Source organism: Eretmochelys imbricata, chromosome 3 (assembly GCF_965152235.1).
Source record: "Eretmochelys imbricata isolate rEreImb1 chromosome 3, rEreImb1.hap1, whole genome shotgun sequence".
NCBI classification, from domain to species: Eukaryota; Metazoa; Chordata; order Testudines; family Cheloniidae; genus Eretmochelys; species Eretmochelys imbricata.
In genome coordinates this window covers 191732898-191752030 of record NC_135574.1, presented here as the reverse complement: position 1 = coordinate 191752030, position 19133 = coordinate 191732898, and the positions used below count along the sequence as shown (strand labels likewise).

The following is a 19133-nucleotide window of genomic DNA, read 5'->3' as shown; positions in this document are numbered from 1 at the left end:
AGATGGCATCATCACCTCCACGGGCGCTGGCTAAATCCCAACTGGGATGGGATACTGTTGTCCCCTAACCTAGTGTGTCCTTTCTCTTTCCCCTCTTTCGTCTCTTTCCTATCCCTCTCCTTTTCCTTCTGTCTAATACGGGTCTGGCTTATCCTGCATATTTTGCAACACTGCTGTAAACCTGTGACCAAAGAGGCAGTTAAAAGCAATACCCTAAAAAAAGCCCAATCCTGGTAAGAGAGCCTGATCTCATGCTATTTCTAACCCAGTTCAAAATAGGAGAGTACCAAAAGCCTCCTCTTGGATCTACCAAGATAAGATTGGAAAATGTTGGAAGATTCCCAACACAACCGAATTACTGAGTTTTTATCCAAACAGACCCCAGGAACCCTCCTCTGAGGTTCATCCCCCTCTAGTATCAATGAGAACTGCAGTGTTTATTTGGGTAGCCTCCTAGCTTAAACAAGGAGGACATCTAGAGGTGTATGAAAGTACTACATAAATCTGATCCTGGTGAGTTTTCATATCCAAAATGGATACCATCATTCTGCATAAGTGCACATTGCAGGGAGTAACTTGCAGGCAGTTTGCCATGGGCATCTCCCTAGAACATGCTATCATCACTGTAATTGTCATCTCAAGACATTAAATAAGTCACTGAAAATCCCAGGACATTCCCATGTTTATCTCTTATTTTTACTGTTTGGCAAAGGCTGGCAAGAGTCCCAAATTTGTCATCCTTGCTGCTTAAACAATTGACTCCCTGAGACTTCCATATAAACCTAAAAACGAGTGATTTTTTTTTTAAACTGGAGCAGAGTTTGCAGCCATCTGCCACAACAGCAACTAGAGGCTGAAATCCATAGACTGGCATGGTAAAAACTTTTGGAATCAGGATTAAAAAATTAGGACAATATGTATTTGTCTTAAAAGTGCCTCCTGCCCAGTCTGCTTATTTTCTTGTTTTATTGATAATAATCTTGTCACTCGAGCATGGGGAAAATCAGGCTCTCTGTGCACAAATACATGATGTGCTTGTGCAAATTAGAGGCTGTTAAATGACTGTTTAAAGCTAATTCCACAATATATACTTACAGGGAGATTCCTTTTGCACACATCTCAGGCAAGAAAGATGAAAAGAGATTAACTGAAAGAAGGAACACACAGAAACATTTTCAACTGGTATGCCAAATTGTTGGATCATATTATAGAAGTTCTGTATTAAAATCACAAATGAGTTTGATTCCCCATAGTTTAAATTCCAGGGTATTACTAATTAAGTGGTCTCTTGGGTTTTGGTACTGTTTTCTCTCCCTCTCTGTGTGAAACTTGCAAGCTGCTATTGTGTTAGTACATTCTAAGACAGAGTCTGTTCTCAAAGCAATTCTTTGTAACAACTACTCACACAGAGAGAGACTCAAAGCAATATTCTGTAACAACAGAAACAGCACCCAGAGACTCCCCGCCCTTTTGTTGTATTCATCTTGCTTTGTTAACAATTGTGATTAAAATAGAGATAGAGGATGTATGTGGATGGATGCTTGGTGTGGATAATAACTGAATGATCAGGGAGGTGCCAGCCTAAGAATCCAGTGTCCATCGGCTGAAGAAGGCGTCAAGTGGAAATAACCAGAGGACCCCTAGAGGGCAGACTGGAATCCACCCAACAGCCTCAAGAATGGGAGAACCAAAGAACAAGATAACATCTGGCAGCATGGAGCCGTCAGGAATGTGCCATCTGCTGACTGATTCAGCAACAGCATGATGAAGCAATTCCCATAGACTGGCATAGGAAGAAATTCCTATAAAAATGGACTCTAGAAAGGGAGAACTTTGGGATCTGATTCTGCAAACCAACTTCCAGGAGCATCAGATGAGCATCTGACAAGGCCCTGCTCCCTCCTCATGTCCAGGCCACCTGGCCAGTGGTTTGGCATGAGCAACTCTAAGGCTGGTAACTATGATAACAACCTTGCAGAACGTGTGTGTGTGTGTGTGGATGAATGAGTGAATAAATATGAAATTGAATGGAATGTTATAGCTATAACTAACTGCTTACTATGATTCTTTCTGTATTCACAATAAATGTGGCATTTTGCCTTTTCCCCTTTAATAAGATCCTGCTGGTTTTTATGTTATTGGTATAACAAAATTTTGAAACAAATGGGTATCGTGGGTGTTAAACTCTGAAAATTAGGCCAATTATTTAGGTCTGGAATAATTAGGCACAAATATTTGAAAATGTTGAACTTACCGTGCATTATCCACAAGTTATTGCTGGAACTGAAAGAATAAGTCTTCCTTTCACGGTCAACCTGCACACTCTTCCAACAAAGTTTACGTTTTTAGGGAGAAATATTTAGTATCTGGAAGGTAAAAATGTTTTAAAGTAACTGGAGGAGAAACATGCCTTGTAATAATTTTCGTGGCTGGTGATGGAGAGATCCAAATCCATAAAAAGCACTATCTGAATACGCAGAGCTGTTATTCTGAGAGACCGTTCATCTGTAATGGCTTTATGTAACCTTTGTCTGTTAGAGCTAACGCAATAAACAAAAAGTTTATATTCTTCTCCCTTTCCCACATGTAGGGGTGAGTCGGAGAACCTCTCTATCACTCATTAGACTAGCACTCTGAGGTCCAATCCCACTTTGGAATCCTGCCCCAGTATGGGACCATGAGTAGCCCTTAGCTCAAAGAGGAAAATAAACTATACTAGGCCTCTTCCTTATACTGCTTACTTCTCACCTGTTCCCACTCAACTATGCTGGCTATAGCAGGATTTTTCCCTTTTAAAAGTTCTAATGGCAGACTCCTCCCTACAAAAAAACCCCCTATTTGCCATTCTGTCATGCTTGGGGAACCTGTGTTTTCCGCTCTGTGTTTCTGCTGCCTCAGATCATTGATCTATGAAAATGCTGCTTACCGGAGTGCATCCAAAATTGTGACAATATTCCCCCCAAAAAACACTTCATGTTTTTTGTGAAAGTTATACTTCAAAGTTTTTAAAATTCAGTAGCTTCTACTGCCCAGCTACTTAGGTGTCTGCCCTAAGTTGAACGTTTCAGCAAAAGTGGTTCAGCTGCAGACCTGGAGTGCAGCATGCTCAGTGCAGATTTGGAGAATTTAGCAGGTATTCAATAAGATATTAATTATCACCATAGAATCTGAGCACCTCACAAATATATAATTTATCTTCTCCACCCTCCCTGCCATAGGATGGTATTATCCCCTTTTAACTCAGTCCCTACCTGCAGACAGAGAGTAAAAGAACTTGCACCAATTTGACTGCATCAAAGTTTGAACACACGTAATCTATATTGGTTTAGCTATCCTCTGTAAATGTACAGGTTTACACAGACAGAATTGCACCAATTTAATTAAATCAGTTTTAAAAGTCACAAGTTATTCCCAGACATAAAGAACTCCTCTGTGGAGCTCGAAAGCTTGTCTCTTCCACCAACAGAAGTTGGTCCAATAAAAGATATTACCTCGCCCACCTTGTCACTTTCATTAGACAGGCATTACTCTACACACAGAGAAGGCTATATATGACTACCGTGGAAAAGGGAGACCTGACAGACAGACAGTTCCCTCCAGCCCCACCACTTATGCTGGGGTTAACTCAGGTGGATTGACACCCAGGTGGGTGATACCGATATGAGCAGCCATATTACAAAGCCATACCCAAGTTACTGTGCCTCACTGGTGCTGCACTTACCCATGTGTCTCTCTAAGCGTATGTCTACGCTGCATGCTTCTTTCAGCAGTGTGCAGAATACATACCCACATAGTCCCTCCCACAGCGTGTGGCTGGTGCGGCACAGCTTAGGCAAGGAGAGTAAAGTCAGGCCTGATGGGTGTGGGTATGTAGGCGAGTACACTACATGTTCTATGCTTGCCCAAGCCTTGCCTCCCTGTCTACACTGCTATTTTTAGCAGTTAGTGTCAAGCTGCCTCCCTGCTGCTGGAGCCTTTCCCCACCACAGGAAAAGACTCCCCCAGCACAGACAGGCTCTGGCAGCGGGGAGGCAGCAGGGAAAGCTTTGGGCAGCTTCCCCTTGTGGACCCTTTTCCCACTGCAGGGAAAGGCCCTGGCTAGCAGGAGAAGCATGAGAAAAGGCTCTTTCCAGCTCCCCGTTGCTGGAGCACCTCCGGGCCATGATGACAGACACCAGCAGCAGGGTAAGGCTGAGCCAGAGCCTTTTCCCCACTGCCTCCCCTCTGCCAGAGCCTTTCATGGACACGTGTAGCTACACACTGCAGCGTGGACGCAGCCCGCAGTGAAAAGGAGGTATGCTATATGTACACTTCCTGCCACCCATATTGGTTTGTATAATAGACGTAGCCTAAAACTGCTGGTGCACATCCCATGGTTCTTTGGGCTGCAGCACATTGAGTTTCTCTCTGATTCTTTCCTGGTAGGATAACCTCTCTGTTCTTCTGGGCACACAGGGGGAATTGTGGGAAGGCACCAGTGGACTACCAGCCCTTCAGTAGTTTAAGCGTGTGTCCTCACTGAAAAATGGGTGGGTTACCAGCCCGAGTCACCGAAAGCAGAACCAGACTAACCCAGGGGTGGGCAAACTATGGCCCAGGGGCTGCATCCGACCCTCCAGACATTTTAATCCAGCCCTCGAGCTCTCATCAGGGAGTGGGGCTTGCCCTGCTCCACGCAACTCCTGGAAGCAATGGCATGTCCCTTCTCCGGCTCCTATGCGTAGGGACAGCCAGGGGGCTCCACACACTGCCCCCACCCCAAGCGAAGGGGCAGCGCGCATTGCCTGGCAGGGCCTCCGCGTAAGAGCCGGAGAGGGGACATGCTGCTGACTCTGGGAGCTGCTTGAGGTAAACACTGCCCAGAGTCTGCACTGCTGACCCCCTCCTGCGCCCTGGCCCCCTGCCCCATCCCTGATCCCCCTCCTGCCCGCCAAACCCCTTGGTACCAGCCTGGAGCACCCTCTTGTACCCCCAACCCCTTATACCCAGCCCAGAGCCCGCACCCCCAGCCAGAGCCCTCACCCCCTCCCGCACCCCAAACCACAATTTTGTGAGCATCCATGGCCCGCCATACAATTTCCATACCCAGATGTGGCCCTTGGGCCAAAACATTTGCCCACCACTGCTCTAACCCATGGCCCCAGGATTTGAAGGATTAAATTCTGAAGGGAGGGTTGTGTGAGAGGAGGGATAAGAGGATAACATCCAAGTAACAGCCTGAATTAACTCTACAGTGAAAACATCCCCACAGATTTACTGTGAGAGAGCTGGGAACTGGACACATTGTACTGAATCCCTGTTTAGTTCCCCCCGCTCTTGTGGAGATCACTGCTCAGGCAACCTCGAGGATTGGAGCCTATCTTTTTCCAGTTCCAGAGTTATGACAAATTGGAGATTCCCAGAGGCAGGGGAGGAACAAAACATTCTCGTTATAGCTGTGGTGGGGATTTCTGTATTACTTGGATTTGGCACCTCTTTAAAAGAGAGGCCCATGTAATGTTACTCAATGCCGTAAGTTTTAGTTCCCCCATTTTAACAGAATAGCAACACAACCTCCATCTGAGCAGAGGAGCAACAAGCATCACACTAGCTCACAATAACCTGCATTTACAGAGCGCTGCTCATCCCAAAGCACTTCAAGAAGTCATTTTACCCACCACAGAAATGCAGCCATTTCTGAAGCAGCTTACAAACCGGTCCACCAATCAGCCATGGGATTTGGGGGTGACAGCAAAAAACTAAATAGAAAAAAACAAAATGGAAACAAGAGGGGGAGACCCCTTAAAGCCCCCTGAACATTTCAATTTCAGCCACTGGAAGGCAACACAACAACTCTGCTTGGCCACAGGTCCCAAGGAAACAAAATAAGGCAGGCAGGTTCTTTAGAACTAATAATAAAAAAACGGCATTCACAGTGAGACTTTTGGCTATCTCTGGAAGAAGCATAATCCCCCTTAGTGCAGGCAGTAAACTTCCCCCAGTTACTCTTTTCCAAGCCTGACTCTATACCAGGAGCTCCCTAGGCTAGGAAGAGAGTAGAAGAAAGCAGATCATTATTCTTCTGCTAGCTCCTCCACTCATATGGCTCAGCTGCCAATTCCTCCCCACAGCAACCACACAAACCACAGCTGACAACTCAAGCAGCTTATAAAAGTCAACTTCCTCCATTCAGCCTAGGAAGGGGTACAAACACCCCATCACGCTGCTAGCTAACAGAGCACAGCAACACTGCACAGGAGTTTAGGCCAGAAAGAAAGGGAGAACAGAACTGGCTGCAGTTCAAACTGCAGGAGAAATTCTAGGTAGGCAGATTTACTATATTAATTGGGTTAACACGCTTGGTACCACCATCCAGACTGGGATTAGAAGCACCATGGGATCTTTAATGATCACAAACGGTTAAGAACTTGATTCTGCATCAAAAGTTCACATATTGAATTGCCAACACCGTTTCCTGGAGCACTCAGAGTTTTTAATCTAAGCGTCTGACTCCTCTGGCAGCTCCAGCCCAATTGAGCTGCAGGGCCCCCTTTTATACTTTCTGTCCCACCCCTCTGCTTCTGGCAGGGCGGGCATGGGTGTCCTGGTTCCGCCCACCAGGGGATGGGTGGGGGTTCCTCCCCATCAATCTTTAAGGGAGGTCACGGCCCTTCACTACAGCAGATATATGGTCTTAATCCTTTGGAGAAACTAAGGCAAGCAACTTACAAACTAGACAAGACTGCATTTGTAAATGCACTAAAAGCAGAAGCCTAACAGTGAAGTCCAAGCCATCTTTAGTACTTCAGTCGGGACACAGGACAAACTGCTCAATATTGAGACAGTTCCGATTTTATCAGGACATCTGGTCACCCTAATTGTTTATCTCACATAGAATAAAAAACCACATGCAGCATCATGCACTGCTAATAAGAAATGCTTCTTTCATAAAGTATTTGCTTGGGAGTATGGGGTAAAATTAGGTAAGCAGTTGTCAAGCTTTTATCAAACCAATCATCCATAGTGTTAACAACTATGCTCAGGAACTGGAACACTTCTGTGTAACCTAGAATCCTATTTTCAACGTCTCCGACTCAAGGAATATTTCCAAAATACCTCTGAACAACATACTAATCCACAGAGGTCTCCCTACCAACACTACAGAAAGAAGGATTCTAGGTGGACTCCTCCTGAAGGTCGAAACAGCAGACTGGACTTCTACATAGAGTGCTTCCGCCGACGTGCACAGGCTGAAATTGTGGAAAAGCAGCATCACTTGCCCCATAACCTCAGCCATGCGGAACGCAATGCCATCCACAGCCTCAGAAACAACTCTGACATCATAATCAAAAAGGCTGACAAAGGAGGTGCTGTTGTCATCATGAATAGGTCGGAATATGAACAAAAGGCTGCTCGGCAGCTCTCCAACACGAGTTTCTACAAGCCATTACCCTATGATCCCACTGAGAGTTACCAAAAGCAACTACAGCATTTGCTCAAGAAACTTCCTGAAAAAGCACAAGATCAAATCCGCACAGACACACATCCCTGGAACCCTGACCTGGGATATTCTATCTACTACCCAAGATCCATAAACCTGGAAATCCTGGGCACCCCATCATTTCAGGCATTGGCACCCTGACAGCAGGATTGTCTGGCTATGTAGACTCCCTCCTCAGGCCCTATGCTACCAGCACTCCCAGCTACCTTCGAGACACCACTGACTTCCTGAGGAAACTTCAATCCATCGGTGATCTTCCTGATAACACCATCCTGGCCACTATGGATGTAGAAGCCCTCTACACCAACATTCCACACAAAGATGGACTACAAGCCGTCAGGAACACTATCCCCGATAATGTCACGGCTAACCTGGTGGCCGAACTTTGTGACTTTGTCCTTACCCATAACTATTTCACATTTGGGGACAACGTATACCTTCAGATCAGCGGCACTGCTATGGGTACCCGCATGGCCCCACAGTATGCCAACATTTTTATGGCTGATTTAGAACAACGCTTCCTCAGCTCTCGTCCCCTAAAGCCCCTACTCTACTTGCGCTATATTGATGACATCTTCATCATCTGGACCCATGGAAAAGAAGCCCTTGAGGAATTCCACCATGATTTCAACAATTTCCATCCCACCACCAACCTCAGCCTGGTCCAGTCCACAAAAGAGATCCACTTCCTGGACACTACAGTGCTAATAAACAATGGTCACATAAACACCACCCTATACCGGAAACCTACTGACCGCTATTCCTACCTGCATGCCTCCAGCTTTCACCCTGACCACACCACACAATCCATCGTCTACAGCCAAGCTCTGTGATACAACCGCATTTGCTCCAACCCCTCAGACAGAGACAAACACCTACAAGATCTCTGTCAAGCTTTCTTACAACTACAATACCCACCTGCAGAAGTAAAGAAACAGATTGATAGAGCCAGAAGAGTTCCCAGAAGTTACCTACTACAGGACAGACCTAACAAAGAAAATAACAGAACGCCACTAGCCGTCACCTTCAGCCCCCAACTAAAACCTCTCCAACGCATTATTAAGGATCTACAACCTATCCTAAAGGATGACCCAACACTCTCACAAATCTTGGGAGACAGGCCAGTCCTTGCCTACAGACAGCCCCGCAACCTGAAGCAAATACTCACCAACAACCACATACCACACAACAGAACCACTAACCCAGGAACTTATCCTTGCAACAAAGCCCGTTGCCAATTGTGCCCACATATCTATTCAGGGGACACCATCACAGGGCCTAATAACATCAGCCACACTATCAGAGGCTCGTTCACCTGCACATCCACCAATGTGATTTATGCCATCATGTGCCAGCAATGCCCCTCTGCCATGTACATTGGTCAAACTGGACAGTCTCTACGTAAAAGAATAAATGGACACAAATCAGATGTCAAGAATTATAACATTCATAAACCAGTCGGAGAACACTTCAATCTCTCTGGTCACGCAATCACAGACATGAAGGTCGCTATCTTAAAACAAAAAAACTTTAAATCCAGACTCCAGCGAGAAACTGCTGAATTGGAATTCATTTGCAAATTGGATACTATTAATTTAGGCTTAAATAGAGACTGGGAGTGGCTAAGTCATTATGCAAGGTAGCCTATTTCCTCTTGTTTTTTCCTACCCCCCCCCCCAGATGTTCTGGTTTAACTTGGATTTAAACTTGGAGAGTGGTCAGTTTGGATGAGCTATTACCAGCAGGAGAGTGAGTTTGTGTGTGTATGGGGGTGGGGGGGATGTGAGAAAACCTGGATTTGTGCTGGAAATGGCCCACCTTGATTATCATGCACATTGTAGGGAGAATGGTCACTTTGGATGAGCTATTACCAGCAGGACAGGGAGTTTGTGTGTGTGGTTTTTGGGAGGGGGGTGAGGGGGTGAGAGAACCTGGATTTGTGCAGGAAATGGCCCAACTTGATTATCATGCACATTGTGTAAAGAGTTGTCACTTTGGATGGGCTATCACCAGCAGGAGAGTGAATTTGTGTGGGGGGGTGGAGGGTGAGAAAACCTGGATTTGTGCTGGAAATGGCCCAACCTGATGATCACTTTAGATAAGCTATTACCAGCAGGACAGTGGGGTGGGAGGAGGTATTGTTTCATATTCTCTGTGTGTATATAAAGTCTGCTGCAGTTTCCACGGTATGCATCCGATGAAGTGAGCTGTAGCTCACGAAAGCTCATGCTCAAATAAATTGGTTAGTCTCTAAGGTGCCACAAGTACTCCTTTTCTTTTTGTGAATACAGACTAACACGGCTGTTACTCTGAATTCTGTGTAACCAATTATCATTTCAAACCTGGAGCATGAAACAACCACTGGAGGGCACCACAACCCCACTGCACAACAGTGTATGATCAGCAAAGACAAACACCCAGTAGGAAGTAATGAAGGCTTCCCTTCATCACAAGTTTTTGGGGACAGGGAGAGAGGTAATGAAGAGTGCTCAGTTAGTTCAGAGAGGTGCCATCGTTTCAAAATCAGAATCTAGTTGGAGGACATAGTAGAGAGAGCCATATGGTCTTGGTGGACAGAGAAATTTTTTTTTATAACAAAGCTTAAATGCAAATTGTTCTGCCTGGGATTCTGGCTATGCCTTCCCCCTAGAGTCTTAGTTCTGAAACCAGCTCAGGTGAACATAGAGGTGGTAGCTCTGTGCAAGCTAGAGTGCTAAAAATAGCGACATGGCTGGGGTAGCAAGGACCGCAGCTTGGACTCGCCATCTGAGCACAACCCCATTCGAGATCCTAGTTACATACACAGGCGGCTAGCCCAAGCTGCCACAGTCATGCTGCTATTTTAGCCTGCTAGAAATTACACCTCCCAGCTGCAGATATACCCTGTGAATTAAACAGGCATACACTGCATGTCCATAATGCCATACGTGCAAATCTGTACTGACTGTATATTATAGTAAGATTTCAGAGTAACAGCCGTGTTAGTCTGTATTCGCAAAAAGAAAAGGAGTACTTGTGGCACCTTAGAGACTAGCCAATTTATTTGAGCATAAGCTTTCGTGGGCTATAGCTCACTTCATCGGATGGAACCTCCAACGCATTATTAAGGATCTACAACCTATCCTGAAGGATGACCCAACACTCTCACAAATCTTGGGAGACAGGCCAGTCCTTGCCTACAGACAGCCCCCCAACCTGAAGCAAATACTCACCAACAACCACATACTACACAACAGAACCACTAACCCAGGAACCTATCCTTGCAACAAAGCCCATTGCCAACTGTGCCCACATATCTATTCAGGGGACACCATCACAGGGCCTAATAACATCAGCCACACTATCAGAGGCTCGTTCACCTGCACATCCAGCGAGAAACTGTTGAATTGGAATTCATTTGCAAATTTGATACAATTAACTTAGGCTTGAATAGAGCCTGGGAGTGGCTAAGTCATTATGCAAGGTAACCTATTGCCCCTTGTTTTTTCCTACCCCCCCCCCCCCAGACATTCTTGTTAAACCCTGGATTTGTGCTGGAAATGGCCCACCTTGATTATCATACACATTGTAAGGAGCGTGGTCACTTTAGATAAGCTATTACCAGCAGGAGAGTGGGTTTGTGTGGGGGGTGGGAGGGGGGTGAGAAAACCTGGATTTGTGCTGGAAATGGCCCAACTTGATTATCATACACATTGTAAGGAGAGTGATCACTTTAGATAAGCTATTACCAGCAGGAGAGTGGGGTGGGAGGAGGTATTTTTTCATGCTTTGTGCGTATATAAAAAGATCTTCTACACTTTCCACAGTATGCATCCGATGAAATGAGCTATAGCTCACGAAAGCTTATGCTCAAGTAAATTGGTTAGTCTCTAAGGTGCCACAAGTCCTCCTTTTCATTATAGTAAGAAAGGCACTGACAGATATAACTCCGTATCAACGGATGCATCAACGTAAGCAGGGTGACTGAAAACATCTGTGTACAGTGGGAGACTTGGATTTGCACATAGCTTTTCCACCAGTCTGGCTGTAGGACTGTCTGTGACGAATGTGAGGAGGGGCTATAGTCTACCAGTGGGATGTTGTCAATTCTTCTCTCACTGTGTTGTGGGTCCTTTCTTGTTTTATTCAACCAGTTCTCTATGTGTTGCCCTACAGGCTCAGGAGTCTGAAGGCCAGGCTGTGTGGTTATGAAATCAGTTGCACCCAGAACATGAATGAGACAGTTTCTACACATTTGGTTGGGCTATGTTTAATGTCAAAACTATTGCTATACTTTCAACTGACTATTAAATTAGCAGTACTGCCAACCTCAAGTGTTCAAGAACGATGAATCAATATAATTAGATTTGAAAACTAGGTTCTTTTTATTTGTCTTTTCTGATGGCACATTTAGGATTTGCTTTTCTCTGCAACCAGGAGGGCTAGAAACTCTCTTTTTTAATGAGAGAGGAGATTCTCTAGGACTAACCTGACTCCAGCAGCTGGAACATGAAGAAAAAGACCAATTATCACAAGATTCATGATACAATTGTGAGAGTTGGCAACAGTGAATTAGGGCTGAGTATTCAACTGATTCAGTTAACCACCTGCCCCACCATGATGGTGACAGAAATACTGCATGCATTTCCTCTGGTGTGACCCCCACTTCAGTGCCCAGGCCTTCAGTGATACAGGAACTGTCCCTCCCTATCCAAGGCAAAGCTGATCTGCCCCATTAAGTTTTTACAGCACTGTATTTGAGCAGTAAAGGCATGCTTTCAAGAAAGCCTGGCCATCAAGATCAAGAATCACTGCATCAATTACATCTTTTGCCTCCGCTTGCTCTGTCTCTTAGTTAACATTCAGCTGAATATATAGTAGATAATGCAGTTACAGTTCCCCTATGGACCACTTAAAAGAGGATTATATAGATTAGGGAAAGGAAGCAGCTATGAATGCACCCAGCCTGTCTCACCTTAATTCAGATCCTGCGTAGGTCACTAGTGACAGTGAGATCAGGAGTGCTTGCAGTGCTAGCATCTAACAGACGTCTGGAATTTTTTAGTTACTTTTCTAAAGATGGGTTGGGCGAGAGCCATTCAACAAATGGCACAGCTGGTGAACAGACACTGAATTCAGCTCCAGCAGACAAATACTGCTTCTCCACTGCCTGATGTAGTCATTGTTCCACGCAACCAGATGTTCTATGGAAATACCAAATATAACTACAGGGTGAATTCCCAACTTTATTTTTCTTCAGAATTAGATTTTCTAGTAACAGAGTCAGTCTCTGAGGCTCCTGGCTAGATTTTGTGCTGAAAGGCACACCATTGATGGCATACCTCTGGGATGGGGGAGCCAGGTTGCCCAGATTCCTCTAGACTCCCTACATTTTTGGTGGGTTACTTTTCAGCTCCCCGCTGTATGAACACTCACTGTCCTGACCCCAGTGGAGGCGGCAAAGAGAGACAACGTAAGGCCATATCCACTGGCCCTATCTAGCTGCTGCACAGCAAGAATTCTCCCCCAGATGGTTGTTGTTCCTCTATAGCCCCATGCACAGGCAAAGTGGTGAATAGGGACTGGAATAGAGGATAGGAAGGTACTGCCTTCATCCCTGAAGTTTGGGAATATAAATGCCAAAGCTAATCTCAGTTTATACCATCATAAAACTCAGGTTGTGCAGTGCTGAATCAGGCCCCAGGAGCACAAGCACAGAAATTCAGAGAGCCCTTGTGCAGAAGTGTGTGTAAGGGTCTATGTACCCATCTCTTTAGCCCCTGTGTAAAGCTAGACATACTAGCAGCCCTCAGCAAGCAGTTAAGGTGATGCTCTTTAACACTTAGTACTGGCGTACACATGGTTTCCCCATACACCGTAAATTTCCTTGCTTTTGGGTCTCAAACACAGCCTTGTGCACTTTTAATGTAATTTTATTTAATAGCATAAAACATGCTTGTATAGTGAGAAAATAAATGCAACACAAGACATTGGAAGTCTTACTTCAAATATTAGATAATTTTGAATACGACAATGCAGTAGTTTAAAAGATGCTATCTTACCAATGATTATAACAAAGTGATTTCAGGTAGAAAGACTTTCGAAGCATATGCCATGTGGTTTATATCTAAGGTTTTCAACTTTTTTCCCCAGCAATCACTCCCTTTCAACAAATTCTTATTTAGAAATAAATGTATTATTTTACAAACAAGAAATAAAGGAAGAATTCAGAGTAGTCAGCCATGGATGTTCAGGTTTATATCCATCAGATTCTCCTGGTATCCACCTGGAGAATGACCCAGCCATATACCAGTACTATTCACAGAAGAAGTCAATGGCCTGAAAGACAGTCATTAGAAAAATGAGCAGAGGCTCTTAGGCATTGTTATACCAAATAAGAACTGGGTACAAATTGAATCAAGGTGCAAAATCCATTTTGAAAAGGTAAGCAAGGAGAAGCAAATGTTAAATAAATTACCACTTTAAAATTCTACTGTATAAATCATGGAACTCGTCTCAGAATACTAGAGAAGAGTTCCATATTGACTAGTTAATGCTTTATACTAAGCCTTTCTAGTTTTGTTTCTCTTTTGTTCTTTCATTTACTATGGCTAATCAATGATTGCTACACACTGAGCCACATGCAGTCCTGGTGTCACATCGTGGTCTGCCATGGACTTCAGTGGAGATGTGGCCACTTCATAGTAGAAGTGAAACTGGTCCTTTAAATTCCTGTAAATAAAACTTGCTTGATAAAATACAAGTCCTACCAAGTAACTGTTCAGTGAATTTATCCATAGAAATATGTTCTGTGAATTTCCCCTGGACCACACCTGGTAAGAAAATACTTCTGAACATAAAAACAATGATGAAACACATATATAGCTTGAAGAGGATTTTTCAAATGCTTTCCTATTTGAATGGAGTCATACATTTGAACAGAACATAGCTTAATATTCAATATTAATGAAGGTAATTACCGGAAACTTGTTCAATGAAAGATGTTTTAAGGTTTTCATGAAAGTGGTTTTAAAGAGACAAGCTACCAAGCAATCTGAGTCTCTGTGCCAACACACTAGCTTCTGAGAAACCAAACATCTGCTTCACAGTGTAACTGAGGGGTTTTTTTTAAATTGAATATATTACAAGTCTTCAGTAAAGTTAAAAATTCCATGGGGCAGTGGAAAGCTTGAGAAACTATAGTAGTCTGATACAGTGCAAGAGAAATAAAGCAGCCTGGTTGTTTCAAAATAAACATTTGAATATGTTTCTAATCACTTTAATTTAGTGTATTAACGCTTTCTCCTTAGATGCGTAAGCAAGCTTTTCACACACATACACAGGGTGGAGGCACATGGATTATACAAAGTGCCTTTAAAATTTGCTAAAATTTTCCTTTTCGTTGCTTTGGTCTAGTTTTTAGTAAATTGAGGAGCACTTATATTTTAAAACAAAAAAATACTGGGTGGTTTTAGAAAAAAAGACCTTTTGATATTTAAAAATAGCCTGGAATGCTTTGTCTCATATTGAATTGAATTGTGAATGAGTGAATTTTCACATGTAGTTGTAGCCTCTTCCTGGTCCCACTGGAGCAGACAGCAGAACTCAGGCTCCTGTCACATAAGGAAAGTGAAGCATGTGCTCATTATAAGAATTCTCTATAAAAGAGAGATCTCTATTTGTGTAAATAATTAACGGAGACTGTGACAGTATAGGGTGCTCACGAATATGCAGCATGATTCTTCGGCTCTGTAGTACCCATAAAACTTACTGTACACTGCAGATGGAATCTTGAGAGCAGTGCATGATGGGCTTAAATCTACACCATTCAAGTCAATAGGAGATTTTCAATGCACTCAAATGGGAGCAGGATCAAACCTTACATGAAGCTCTCAACAGTGCTTAAATGGTAGCAAGAACAGAGCCTAAATTATGAGTTCAGTGTGGTTCCTCGACAAAGTATGGGAAGACAGGATCGGGCCCCAGGCATTGTGTGTGGCTCAGCACTATTACAGTCAACAGTGGGATGGTGTAGTGCATAGCGATGATTTGTTTTTATAGCAAATTAGCATTACACACTTGAGTATATTAATGTAACCCCCTGGCCTTTTGCAGATTCCTTACCGTTGTAGGGATTGTCTTATTAGCTTCTTGATAAACATGCTGCTCTGAGACTAAACTGCTGGGGAAGTAGCCAACAGTTCCCATCTGGTCTTCATACTCCTCACCATACACCTTAAAGCAAGAAAAGCTATAATTAGATGCAATAAAGCAGCCCACATCCAGTTTAAACTAGTTCAAGTTTCTGTCAAAAGCAGCAATCATACTCGCTCACTGGTCTTGTGGACTTTTGGTTTTCATACTACTTAACTAGAACAAGATTTTTTCAAAAGGAGGCATGAATATAAGCCAGAACACAGATCCACATGACTCCAATAAGTTATATTTAGGATACATTATTTGTAAGATCCAGATAAAAGTGGAGTGGCAGTTTTATTTTCCTTTAAATGAAAGGTTGGAGTTAAGATTTAATGATCCATTGTCATCAAAGTGTTTCTTCTCAGATTTAGGTTGCTGTAAAATGTTTGCATCCGATTCTTTGAATAAATGGCAGCAAAAGAAAAGCATTGGATTTTATTATGATTGCTTCAGTGCATTTAGTTCCATTATATTATTATTTATATTTTAATAGGTTATGTACTCTCTCAATATGAGAGAGATTCTTATCAATGCTTGTGAAGTTTGCATTTGAGAGTTTTGTATGTTTTCACTTTTTTAAAATCTCAGATGTAATCTTTAAAAAAGCCACAGGATATATTTTCGCTGCTAAAATCTGTTTTAAAAAGTGGATGTTGACAAAGAAACATTACTAGCCAACTAGAGATAGATTAATGCTTCTATAAAGAAGAATGTCATCTTACACTTCCAGCCCAGAACTCTCCAGCTTCTCTCTCTTTCACTAGTTTTGAATAAACATAAATCAATTGCCCTTTTTTAATATTAATGAACCTGCAGTCTGGTGCATTGTAATCATCTTCTGCTCTGGCAAGGGAAATGGTGTCTGCAAAGAAAAAAAAAGGAGGTGGATAAAGAGTATATGTTAGACTCTCTCTGCAGATGCAATCAGGCAATGAAGAAGGTAATCAGAGAAGAGCCTACCAGATTTCATCTTACACAATTTTCAGTCTGTACTAAGCAAAGTAAAATAAAACCAGAGACTGTCACTTTATCAAAACATTAGCTGCAATAGTGTTCTCAGAAAAAATGTTTTTAACTACACCTACCTTTGATAAGGGATTTTGAAACAAAATCCTTTAAAAAGCAGCCTGTGGAATATAAATTAATTTCACATGTGGTTTTGCCACATTAAAAGTATTTTTAAATGTACAAACAGACCGATTTAATACAGCAAGGCTAACAAGCAGCTCGTTCTTACATTTCAAAACCAGACACTACTTTGTACAAACACACACATTTAGTTTTGATCATATGCTCCACTTAAGTTTAAACAAAAATACTTACAAACACACTCCTCATCAGCACAGAGCTTTTTGCTGGCAAGTTTGTCCATAAAAATTCCAGTCACGCCAGGGTATGTAACTCCAATGCATAAAAATAATATAACCAAATCGATAGATAGTGTCATTTTTTGATCGGTGGTGTTCTTTGCTAGAACTTCTCTCTCAAATGCATGCCAAGTCTGGTAATACTTATCTTTTATAGAAAAGCTAGACATCTGGACAAACATCCCTGACCAATGGGAAGAGATTAAGTTAACATTCCACTACTTTAAGAGGAACCACAGGGCCCCATGGGACCCTCAGGTTTTATTTACCAAATAAAATCCCTTTCCAAAGCCTTTTTGTACCACTGCTTCAATAAACTGCTGTATTACAGAGACATTCTGTATTTTCCTGTCGGCTTTCATTAAGTATAATATTCTTATCACCTCAGGCAAAATTTGTCTGAAGATGAAAAAAATAAATCAGTCCCGGTTAAGCAGCAAATGAAATAACATCCCTTAAAGTCCATAAATCCTTGATTCTCATGAAATGTACAAAGACAATAAAGTCAGAGCTTTCTGGAGCAGACTGTCTCTGTGACATGTTTCTATAGGGCCCTTAGGCACTACTGCAAATATAAATAAACCTAGTCGGTGGCACAGGTAGTTGAATATCAGTGAAAGGCTCTGTGCATCAGCAAATTACACTTGAAATTTAGGCACTGCACATTCGTAGTGTGGACAAAGCTTTAACTTCATTGGGTGCTCCAGTTAAAAAGCAAACATTTAACAGCTTATGCCAGAACCACCCTCCATTCCATCATAATTTACATAACTGCAGTATCCTCACCACAGCATGGCCTTACACCCACCATATGTGTGAAGTCATGTCTTGCATGGGAGTGTAGAATCACATTCCTTTCTGAAAGTCTCACAGCCACTGTTGCGTACCTGGACTCTCACTGGAGAAGTCGTGCACACAAGGCGCTAAACTGCGTATGCTGTAACAGGTGGATTTGTACCCATCTCTACTCCTTCAAGACAGCATTTTAAAGGTCAGCTTATGTTACAACGCAAGAAAAAGGTGATAATAAAGAGAACAGTGGCCTTCAGTCATACCACCTACTTTTATGATCCCTGCCGTTCTCACAAGTAATGGAAGGCTAGGCCAGCTCAGGACTTGCAGGAGAGATCACTGACCAAGGTACACCTGATGGCAGTTTGGCAAGTGATTATGTGGCACTCTTGTGAGAGTCAGTACCGAATCAATTTGGGGGGGGGGGGGAGGAATTATGGTGCAGATTTGCTTTGAGAGTAGATAGGTTCAGTCCATTCACTAAAGGTACCATGTTAATTTTGACAGGTTTCAGAGTAACAGCCGTGTTAGTCTGTATTCGCAAAAAGAAAAGGAGTACTTGTGGCACCTTAGAGACTAACCAATTTATTTGAGCATGAGCTTTCGTGAGCTACAGCTCACTTCATCAGAGCTGTAGCTCACGAAAGCTCATGCTCAAATAAATTGGTTAGTCTCTAAGGTGCCACAAGTACTCCTTTTCTTTATGTTAATTTTGGTTGTTACGGGCATAGTCCTCAGAGTAGCTCGTGCCTGGATCAGAAACAATAGCACAGACCTGGGCTGCCCCTTCCTCTTCACCATATCCCCCCAAAAAAATCCACACCAGACTCACTCAACCACACCTCACCCTTATCCAAAGGGTTTGTGGCCTAACAAGTTCAGAACTTAAAGGTCTGGGGAGAGCTGAAGGCAAATCTGACACCTGTTTGTCCAGATCTACATTGACTAGGGTCTGAATGTCCAGGAAAGTCTGCAGTACAAATTCCCAACAGTTCCAGTGCAGGTTTCATCAAGAATATAAAAATGTGTATTTTAATTGTATTTCTTTATTCACTTGACCTAGAAAAATGCTTTAGCTTTTCTTGTACAAAATGAATGCTTTACCCCTGTATGATTCCCAATCATACTATCTAAACACCTCACAGTCTCATGTATTTACCCTCACAACATTCCAGTGAGGTACAGAAGTGCTATTATCCCCAATTTACAGATGGGGAACTGAGGCATAAAGAGGCTAAGTGACTTGCCCAAGGGTCACAACGTCCGTGACAAATCAACTTAATGAACCTGGGTCTCCCAAGTCCCAGACTGGCACT

The 19133-nt window shown here is 43.1% G+C and overlaps 1 protein-coding gene across 1 annotated transcript; it reads right to left on the bottom strand.

Annotated features, from left to right (window-relative positions):
- Positions 1-13147: 13147 nt before the first annotated feature.
- Positions 13148-18336, bottom strand: OTOR (otoraplin). The gene is made up of 4 exons (XM_077813999.1): positions 16982-18336; positions 16381-16520; positions 15584-15694; positions 13148-13798 (listed from the first exon to the last, which is right to left on the bottom strand). The coding sequence occupies exons 1-4, from the start codon at positions 17205-17207 to the stop codon at positions 13775-13777; spliced, it is 501 nt and encodes a 166-aa protein (XP_077670125.1). The 5' UTR covers positions 17208-18336; the 3' UTR covers positions 13148-13774.
- Between the last annotated feature and the right edge of the window lie 797 nt (positions 18337-19133).